At 51.4% G+C, this 10,854-nt stretch overlaps 1 protein-coding gene across 1 annotated transcript; it reads right to left on the bottom strand.

Moving 5' to 3' along the window:
• Positions 1 to 2,581: 2,581 nt before the first annotated feature.
• PtA15_17A58 (uncharacterized protein) lies at positions 2,582 to 2,905 on the bottom strand (the record flags this gene model as incomplete). Its single annotated transcript, XM_053164561.1, has 1 exon — positions 2,582 to 2,905. The coding sequence occupies one exon, from the start codon at positions 2,903 to 2,905 to the stop codon at positions 2,582 to 2,584; it is 324 nt and encodes a 107-aa protein (XP_053028132.1).
• Positions 2,906 to 10,854: the final 7,949 nt, after the last annotated feature.

Genomic DNA, 10,854 nt, shown 5'->3' with positions numbered 1-10,854 from the left:
CCGGTGCCGGGACCCCGTCTTCCTGCCGATGATCAGGAGCAGGACGAAAATGCGGAACAACCTCAAGTTCAAGACAGTCAACAGCAACGATCAATCAGAGTTATCGGTCCTAGACATCCTACTCAGATAAGCAGTGTCATTGATACCGCTAACATTCGCAACTATAGCAGGCGACAAGCATTCAACACTACTGTGACCCTTGAGCCTCAAAACCATCGTCAGGCTATGCTATCGCCCGAGTCCCTCCACTGGAAGGAGGCAGAGCTCAAGGAAGTTGCAAATATGAAGCACCATGATGTCTGGCTACAACGGCAGCGCACGCCGGCCGATTCGCCTATTCCTGCCACCTGGGCATTTCGCAAGAAGCTGGGGCCCGACAACGAAGTAGTTGAATTTAAAGCACGAATATGTGCGCAAGGATTCCGTCAAACTCATGGAATCAACTTTGAGGCTCGATATGCTCCAACAGGCCGCCCCTGCTCACTGCGTTTGATACTCTCCTTCGCGGTCGATAACAATCTCAAAGTGCATCAACTTGATGTAAGGAGTGCTTTCTTGACGTGTCCCCTCGAAGACAAAGTCACTTTGCTCCCGCCGCCAGGACTGGAATTCCCGCCGAACACGGTTCTGGAGCTGAAGAAAGCTATCTACGGACTTCGTCAGGCACCTTTAGTCTGGTACAATCGTCTATCGACATACCTGAAACAGATTGGATTTGCGGTATCAATCGCAGACCCGTGTGTTTTCTATCGTTTTGGGGCGCCGGGAAAAGAAGATACACTAGTTTATGCACACGTGGACGACCTAGTTTTTGTAAGCAAGAAGCCGCTGAAGTTCAAAGAGGAAATGGAAGCCGAGTTCAAGATTAAGTACATGGGCGAGGCGAAGTTTCTGTTGGGGATGAACATCGAGCGCACGGACAAAGGACTGCACATCAATCAAGCCCAATTTATCGAGCGAAAATTGGTTGAGTTTGGATTCGACAAGCTGCATTCCGCGACCTGCCCTTTGAACCCGAAAGCCTATCTCAAGCGAGCCACACAGGAAGAAATTGCTGAGTTCCGAAGAACGGGGATCAACTATTGAGCGCTCATTGGTTCGCTAAATTATTTGAGTGTTCTAACGAGACCTGATATAGCGTACGCGGTCAGCTCACTCTTGCAATACCTTGAGAATCCCGGAATCCTCCATTATCATGCTGCAGTGCAAGTTTACCAATACCTCTCTGGCACCAAGACTCTCGGACTCACTTACCTAAAAAATTCCGATAACGCTCTTAAAGCATTCGTTGACGCGGACTGGGGAAACTGTCCTGATACCAGACGTTCTTCGACCGGCTTCGCCATCTTGGCCGGGACTCATCTTTTAGCTTGGAAATCCTCCAAACAGGCCACGGTTTCACTGTCGACTACAGAAGCTGAATACAAAGCGCTGTCGGATCTTGGCAGGGAGCTTGCGTGGCTGTCAAACTTAATCTCGGAAGTGAAGACTAGGGAAGATCCGCGAAACATTCAAGTTCTTGTCGACAACAGAGGCGCCATCGACCTTGCGAAAAGCGAAACTTCCCAAAATAGTTTCCGCACCAAGCACATGTCAATCCGGCTGCACTTTGTCCGCAAGCTGATCGTACGCAAGCTGATTCAACTCAGCTATATCCGAACTGATGCCAATGCCGCGGATTTTCTCACTAAACCGGTCGGACGATCCACCATTCGCCGAGCACTGGAAGTCATTGGGATAAAACCCTCCTCTCAGATTGCTTCAAACCTACCGGCTCGAAGCACGGTGGGCTGTCAAGACTCGGGCTTGGGCCCAGAGCACAGGTCGCGCAAGGAACAGAACCCTAACCCCGCAAGGGGGATTGGTGAGTCCGCGCTTCCCTCAGGCACATGCATATGCATGATGCTCCCAGTCAGAAGGATTAAGCTAACGCTAATCCTCTGCTCCCAACTAGCCACGTCATCAAACGACGAAGTGCCTCAGCAATACCAGCAAACTCAACCATCAACAAGGTAAGAGAATTGCGGTATCGTCACAGCTAGGTCAAGCAGTGCTGACAGGAACTCTTCTCTGTTACAGCACGCTTGCTACCAACGCCAACCCAGACCGCAAAGGTCCCAGCCTCAGCGACAGAATAACTGAACCCACCACAGGTGGTAAGTACTTCGCTGTAGAGCCTAACAAACTCAAGCAGAGATCTTACCGTGAGCTTAATGATGAAGCAGATACCATCAGCTCCGGAAGTCTCGCGAGTCGAATCGGCCCGTGTTGAGCGCTCTGCCGTTCGATCTTAACTGAATCAAACAGACGCTTCCGTCCGAATCACGAACACGTGATTCCAGCTGCATTGCCCATACCAGAGTCGGTCAAGATCCGCTCTTAGGTACCTTTTATTTCTCTCTTTGTATTTCTTTCTCTAAGTCTCTGGATATGCCAGATAGACCTCTCTAATCAAGAAATACAATGCTCTTAGTTCTGTGAATTTCTACAAACTTTGTCCCTTGATCATACACCAAATTAAATCCAACTAGATCCAATCCCCCACCAGGCTTTGCAGCCCGGATAAAAGCGCGGATTGTGTTTATCGCAGAGTTTTGAGGAGTGTGTGGAAGTGTTGGGCATCTGGGTCCCATGGCAAGAGATCGGAGGGGGTCAGGTCGGCTCCTCCGCCAAACCACCGCACCTTGGGGTTGGTGCGCTTGTCTTGGGAATGAGGGTCGAGGACCTCCAAGTAGCGGCAGTTGAGATGGACCGTCGGGGCCATTGGGTTGTAGGGACGGACGACGAGGCTGATCCCACAGGCGAAGAGCGGCAAGTCCTGATTGTCGTCCCGCCATCCGGTCCGGTCCCCGTCCAGCATCTGGGCTACCGCCGCCGGCAGAAGACTCTCGTGCAATCGACACATTCACTCCCGCTTTCTCGAACACCGATCCCTCCCCGACCCCCCAGATGCTCATTCCCAATGATCCCATCGGAACGTCGTGCTTGGATCGACACTCCGATGGCAGCAGCTCGATATACGCCGAGATTCGATCTCGCATCGGAAGCTTGTCGTTGTTCATAGTTATTTTCAGTTCTTGTCTTGATTTCCGACTCACTTTTTCATCATTCAGCGGTACTTCGAGATACGGTTGGGCTGGAAACAAAAGAGCAAGCGAGCTTATTGGTCAGCGCAATGTGGTCTTAGAGATTCAGAAGACCGATAAGGGCCAAAAAAAATAACCGAATTTGGATGAATATTATTGGAACCCAACGGCAACCAGAGTAATCGGAGAGAGCAGTCCGATGATCCATGGCTTCCGATGAGCCTTAGTCCAATGAGCGTTGGTTATCGTCGTCTGTCCGGTCAAAAGGTGCCGCGAAGATCGATACCACAAATGACCCTTGGTCGATCGCGGCTGATTGTGCTGATCGGAATGGTTGATGCCGCAAACTTTGTGAGAATAACAAGACTTTGAGGTTTATATTTCAACTTTGGTCAGCTCATGGTGATCTTCATGAGTTTGGAGAGAAGAAAAAGAAAACAAGTTGTAGATATGTACCTTTAAGGGCAGTGGTAGGCAACCGAGGAAAAAGGCTTAGATGATGTAGATGATAATGAGAAACAAAAGGAAAGAGATCGATCCGAGAAGAGCAAGAATGCGGTACGAGGTCGTCGCAGGCTGCCAATGATAAAAGGAAATGGGCAGTGACAAAAAGAAAAGAGGATGTGGTTTAAGGTGGTTGCGCTTTGTTGAGAGCGTTTGAGTTCGGTGAGCAAAGTGGAGAGAGTTTTGGTTGAGCCAATGTGTGCGATGCAGAAAGGAAGTGGGCTGAGGAAACAAGTTGAACGACTGGATGTCAGATATTTATATCTAAAGTTTTGCTGGTGTGGCTTCAAGGAGTACGCACGAGTTTCAGCCTGGTTAAGCCACAGGGTCCTGAGTCTGCCCTACGAGACGGATGAAGCGCTCGGTTGCTGGCTGGGCTGGTTAGAATGGGTTTGCAGGGATGCGTCGACCTGACCGTTCTGGTTGGTTTCTCGGTCCATGTTTGCGTCGCCTGAATAGAGCGGTATGTCAAGGGACTGGTTAGTTTATCATATCAACCGGTTTAATTTCTTCGGCTTATTGATACAAGGGTCTCTTGCTGTACTTACGATTGGTTGAGTGGCTGGAGGATACAGGCAGGAAAAGGTTCGGATTGTCAGCCTCCATGTTAGGGAGTTTAGGGGCTGTGTCCGGGCCGTTCGGGCCAGGGCCCGAATCCTGACAGGCTGCCGTGCTTCGTGCGTCGGAGCGCGAAGCAGAGATGCTGGAGGCGTCCCCGGTTAGGCGTCGAAGAGCTTGAGTGATTTTGCTGCGGCCAACTGGCTTGGTGAGAAAATCAGCAATGTTGTTTGCAGAGGGGACATAGCGGAGTTCGATGATCTTGGACTGGATCAATTCCCGAACGAAGTGAAGGCGCAGATCCATATGCTTGGTTCAAAAGCTGTTTTGGCTGGTCTCACTGTGAGCTAGATCAATAGCGCCACGATTGTCAATGCAGACAACGGAGGTCGGCCGAGAAGCTTCGCAGAAGGTTTCCTTCATGAGATTGGTAAGCCATGCCAGCTCCTTACAGGCGTCCGTGAGCGCTTTGTACTCAGCCTCCGAGGATGAGAGAGACACCGTGCATTGCTTGGTGGATTTCCACGAGATCAGGTGACCGTTCCACAGGACAACGTACCCCGTGTGTGACCGTCTGGAGTCTGGGCAATTACCCCAGTCAGCGTCCACTGAGCAGAGAAGAGGAGTCGTCTCAGATGGGCGAAAGACCAGACCGCGGTTGATGGTGCCTTTGAGGTACCGGAAGACCTGTACAGCCGCAGTGTAATGAGAAAGGCCGGGGTGTTCGAGGAACTGAGACAGCTTGCTGACAGCAAACGAGATGTCCGGGCGCGTAAGGATGCTGAGGTAATTGAGCGAGCCAATGAGGGCCCTGTAATTGATGTTGAGTGGAGCAAGTCGATCGATGTCGGCTTGAGTGGCTTTGGCAAGGTGAGTGCGTGGGTCAAGGGGACAGGACGCGCCGGGCAGAGAAGCAATATTGAACTCGACTAGTTTGCGTTTGATGTATTGGGACTGATGAAGCACGAATCCACTCATTGAACGCTCAAGTTTCATTCCAAGGAGGAAAGATGCATCCCCCATGTACTTAATGGAGAATTCCGCCGCCATCTGAACCCAAAAGGACTCGGGGTCCCTTCCAACAATGACGAGGTCATCGACATGAGCAAAAATCCAGAGAGGGCTTGGGAGCATACGCCAGAAGACGCAGGGGTCGGCGACGGAGATGGAGAAGCCGATAGAGGCAAGGAAGCGGCTCAATCGTTTGTACCACGCAAGAGAAGCCTGCTTAAGGCCGTAGATGGCTTTTTGGAGATGAAGAACGATGTTCTCCCCAGTCTTGTAGCCGGGAGGTGGTAACATGTAGACCGTCTCATCCAATCGACAGGTGAGAAAAGCACTTTTGACGTCAAGCTGGTGGATAAGAAGGGAGTTGGAGACCGCGTGAGAGAGAAGAAGGCGAAGCGATGACGGTTTCCCAGTGGGAGCATACTTGGTGTTGAAATTCAATCCATGAGTTTGGCGGAAGCCCTGAGCACAGATTCGTGCTTTGTACTCAGTGACTTGGTTGTTGGCGCCAAGTTTTTTCTTGTAGGCCCAGGTGGAAGGGATGGTTGAGTGAGAAGAGAGACGCGGAATTTCAATCCAGACGCTGTGGTCCCGCATATTCTGGATTTCTTTGAGTTCAGCGGACTTCCAATGCTCGTGCTCATCGCACCTCATGGCTTGGAAATGATTGCTAGGTTCCACGGTAAGTGTGCTGTACGTCGCCGCAGGTCGCCAAGGGTGATTCACGATGTTGGAGGAATCAACGTTGCTGGTGATCCGAGTAGGGTGAGGGCCCAAGCGCAGAATAAGACGTTGACGGGGAGGTTCAGGCTCCAGGTCTTCATCGACCTCCATACGATCCTCATCCTCATTGTCTGTGGTGACTGGATCGTTGGCGGATGGAGTGGGCGTCAGGAGATCTTCCTCATCGCTTTCATCTATCATGAGCGGAAGAGGGGCGAAGCCAGAGAAATCTGGGAGGCGTTCTTCAGGGTTCATGTTGGTGCTGGGGTTGAGCGCCGAGAGAGAAGGAAAGATAGACTCATCAAAGTAGGCATTTCTGGTTTCAATGATCTTTTTGTCGTCCAGTCAAACAACCCTGTAAGCAGAGTAATCGTTGGCATAGCCAAGAAGGATTCCCTCCCACGCAATGGGATCAAACTTCGCGGTCCGGAGTTGACTAGGCTTGATGACCCAAGTTTTGCAGCCAAACGGTCGGAAGAAGGCCATGTTGGGAGGTTTGCCGAAGAGGTTCTCGAGAGGACTGATCTTGCTCTTGCCTAATGGGGGAGACAGTTGGTGGTGGCCATTGCTGTGAGAACAGCCTCCCCCCACCATTCCTTCGCCAAACCGGATTGTACCAACATGCATCGAGACATGTTTATGATCGTCTTGTTTGCTTGCTCAGCAATTCCGTTGTGCTGAGGGGTGTACGGCGGAGAGACGTTGTGCTGTATACCGTCCTGGCGAAGGGTATCAGACAGTTCCCGATTGCAGAACTCACCTCCACCGTCGGTGACAAACTTTTTGATGGTGCGTCCGGTTTGTTGCTCGAAGAAGCATTTGAAATCGGCGATGGCTGATGTTGCATCCGACTTGCGCTTGAGGAGAGTCACGCTGATGTACCCTGTGTGTTGATTGACCAGGGTGAGGAAATACCTAGAGCCGGCATTGGTGGCAGGAGTGATAGGACCGACAAGGTCCCCATGAACAACCTCTAAGGGATGAGACGTTTTGTCGAAGTGACTTTTGAAGGGAGATCGGCAAGATTTTCCTTTCATGCAGGTGTCGCATGCCGAGTCGTTGACGAGGCTTTTGTCTGAGATGTCTTCCTTTATCCGAGCTATTCCCGCATGTCCAAGTCTTGCGTGCCAGGTCTTGAAGGCTGTGGTTTCCCCAGAGTGTGTCCTAGCGATTAGTGCAGATGTGGCGGGTGGCACAGGGCCTATGTTGTCCTTTAGTTCGAGAATGTCGTTGTGGAGAACACAGTCGAATGTGGCCGCGCCATCGATTTTGACCATGCAGAGATCCTTGCTCCTGGAGATGTTGACTGATGTGCGAAGAAATCGTCCCATGGAGAGGAGGTTACGAGTTAGACCGGGGACGTAGAGACATTCATCAAGGGTTACAACTTTTCCTCTTGAGTCGATAACACTGGCGGTGCCGATCTTGGTAGCTGTCAGGTCAATTGAGTTCTTGCCGGTGCTAATTGGAATGTTGCAGTCGGAGACTCTGGAGAAGAATGCAGAGTTGTTGAACATATGATGAGATGCCCCCGAGTCTAGAACTGCGGAGAGCACAAGAGGAGTTGCTGAGAACATGCTGGCGGTGGTGACGTTGGCGAACGCAGGACGTTCAAATTGTGACAATGAAGCTGGTGGTGGCGGCTGTTCTGCGGCTACGGTGGTGTGTTGAGCAGGTGCCACGCGAGGTTTCCGGACCGGTCGTTTCTCAGGGTGTAGCGCCCAGCATTGATCCTCAGTGTGAGCAGCTTCTGGGTTGTGCCGACCGTTTCTGCAGCCGGGAGGGGGTCTGGTTCTGACGCTGAGAGCGGTAGCTGTTTTCTCCAAAGGTGACTTGCGTTTGGAGGGTTCTTCCTCTTCTGCAATGTCTCTTAGTTTGCTGATGAGAAGCTCGTGATTTTGCATGAGGTCCGGTTGCATAAGAAAGGAATTGGTAAGGGCACGACGAGATGATCCGAGCTTGGCAACAATGTGTCCACATATGTCTCTGCTATTGCGCGCCTCGCCTATAGCGGCAAAATTGGTCAAGCAGCGTTCGAGGCCGTCCAGAAAGTCAAGCATGTGTCCGTTGAAGCGAATGTTGTCCCATGCCGTGGTGCATCTGGCGAACCGGTGTGCTGTATACCTCGAGTACTGAGAAGTAATTTTCCGCCAAAGGAGAAAGCCGTTGTCCTCATTTTCTTGGGTGACAAGGCTGGGATAGAGTCGATCACAAATCTTCATGCTGATAACTCCTGCGGCATCGTTAAGTTGTTTTTTCAGAGCACGAGCAGGGTTTGCTCCGGGTTCAGTGTTGATCGCACCCCAAAGGTCCTTGTTCTTCATGAAGGTCCGCATGCGAAGCAATCAGAGAGCGTAGTTGGTGTCCCCTTGCAAGGTGAGGAGGCAGGCAAGTTCTTCCTTGGTTGCGATGCTTGATGCCATATCTTCGCTGCCCTTTTAAGTCGTTTGATTTGAGGAGTTCGTTCGTTCGAAAGGAAGCCTCGAGACTGTGAATCTGTGAGAATAACAAGACTTTAAGGTTTATATTTCAACTTTGGTCAGCTCATGGTGATCTTCATGAGTTTGGAGAGAAGAAAAAGAAAACAAGTTGTAGATATGTACCTTTAAGGGCAGTGGTAGGCAACCAAGGAAAAAGGCTTAGATGATGTAGATGATAATGAGAAACAAAAGGAAAGAGATCGATCCGAGAAGAGCAAGAATGCGGTACGAGGTCGTCGCAGGCTGCCAATGATAAAAGGAAATGGGCAGTGACAAAAAGAAAAGAGGATGTGGTTTAAGGTGGTTGCGCTTTGTTGAGAGCGTTTGAGTTCGGTGAGCAAAGTGGAGAGAGTTTTGGTTGAGCCAATGTGTGCGATGCAGAAAGGAAGTGGGCTGAGGAAACAAGTTGAACGACTGGATGTCAGATATTTATATCTAAAGTTTTGCTGGTGTGGCTTCAAGGAGTACGCACGAGTTTCAGCCTGGTTAAGCCACAGGGTCCTGAGTCTGCCCTACGAGACGGATGAAGCGCTCGGTTGCTGGCTGGGCTGGTTAGAATGGGTTTGCAGGGATGCGTCGACCTGACCGTTCTGGTTGGTTTCTCGGTCCATGTTTGCGTCGCCTGAATAGAGCGGTATGTCAAGGGACTGGTTAGTTTATCATATCAACCGGTTTAATTTCTTCGGCTTATTGATACAAGGGTCTCTTGCTGTACTTACGATTGGTTGAGTGGCTGGAGGATACAGGCAGGAAAAGGTTTGGATTGTCAGCCTCCATGTTAGGGAGTTTAGGGGCTGTGTCCGGGCCGTTCGGGCCAGGGCCCAAATCCTGACAAACTTAACTAAGTCCGAAGGTGGGGGCGCGAAGCGCCTCCACCGGAGGGACTTATAAGAGCAACTCCACCGCGGGCCCTAAATTGGGTCTCTAGTTGGAATTTACCGACTCAACCCAACCCACCGCGGGCGTGTAAGGACTCGGAGAGAGTCCTTCACTTAATTGAGTGAGATGGGCACGAAGGGGAGCACAAGTGCCTGTTGAGGCGAAATCTAGTTCACGGGGCTGAATTGCAAGGGTTTTTGATCTAGCCGCGAGAGATGTGGGAGCAGGGATCTCTCAGTACATGATAGATGGGAAGGGAGGAAGGAGAAGGAAAAGGGAAACAATGAGGAGAAGTGAAAGGTGCTCGCTTACCTAGCCGGGAGAGATATGGGAGCAGGGATCTCTGCCGGCTAGGATGTGGAAGGAGGCACGGGTTGATATTGCCTGGATGTTGTGACATCTCATTGTGAAACCCCGCGATGCGCGGGGGCTTCACAGTCTCCCCCCCTATAAGAAACAAGGGGGGTCTTGGTCGAACTATGTTGTCGGAGTCAAAAGTGTGGGGATGAGTAGGTACAGCCAATCCAAAACAAGGGGGAAAGGGAAGGAGGAAAATTGGGGAAGGGGTGTGAAGTGGGGGGATGGGGTTCATTGCCAATGGGGGTGAGATCAGGTTTGAGAGTTTGAAACCAGGGTTTGGGGGACCTCGGAGGAGATGTTTGAGGTTCTTAAGCGCTGTTAATGGCGGGTTGCGTAAGCAGCGTCCAAGATGGAAGCGGTGAAGGGTGCGGTTACGGACAGGGACATACCTATCCCCGCCTGGGCCAGTCGACAGAAGATCTTGGAGGAGGGATCCACATTGGAAGGTGACTTGATCCTCCGGGACAAGTTCGTCATTGTGGAGTGGACTGGAGCCTTTGGTGTTGGTAACTGCATCGGGGTTGCCGGCCATGGCGGCGATTTCATGTTCAGTGGCAATCTCGTCAAGGGGGTTGTCGTATTCCAAGAGGGCGGCCTCTGCCTGCCCGTCAATCTGTGCCACGCAGGATGCCAAGAGTTCGTCCAAGTCCGGAGCTTCTCCTGATAAGGCAGCTACGCCCGCCGGGCGTCCAACCGGTTTTCCAGCACTGCCTCGGTTCGCCGCCTGTCCCCTTGTCCACGCGTTTGGGCCAATGTAGTTGGCAGGCTTGGGGGGGGTCACGTACGAGGGCGGGATTTCCACACGGGTACGGTTGATTGGTCCAGGACACGCCCCAACGGCACTGCTGCAGTGTTTTTTGCAAAAATGACATTTGCCAATGCTGTCAAGATAGGAGTTGATGCGCCACAAATGGTCCTCATTGATGCCACGATTGGCGGCCCTAGCGCTTGGAGGAATGTTTGCTGGACGTAGATGTAAGGCGGATTCCTTGATCAGGGTCATGTAGAAACCGCTTACTTGGCATTCGAACTCGCCGTATTTGAAGTCTTTCTCTCTGAGGGCTTGGTGATCGCTGACTTGAGCTTGAAGACAGTCCGGTAATCCAAACATTACCGCTTCTGCTAGCGCGAAATCACTGAAGGAGTCGTGGTCAAAATTGAGAAGGCTCTGCATCGTACGGGCTCGGGTGCTGAATTCGAGGAATGTTTTGCTCTCGAGCATCTTCATTTGGTTGAAGCTGTTGGAATTCTCTGTT

This window comes from Puccinia triticina, chromosome 17A (genome assembly GCF_026914185.1).
Source record: "Puccinia triticina chromosome 17A, complete sequence".
In the NCBI taxonomy this organism is placed as follows: Eukaryota; Fungi; Basidiomycota; class Pucciniomycetes; order Pucciniales; family Pucciniaceae; genus Puccinia; species Puccinia triticina.
The sequence above is the reverse complement of the archived record's forward strand: the minus strand, read 5'-3'. Positions and strand labels throughout refer to the sequence as shown.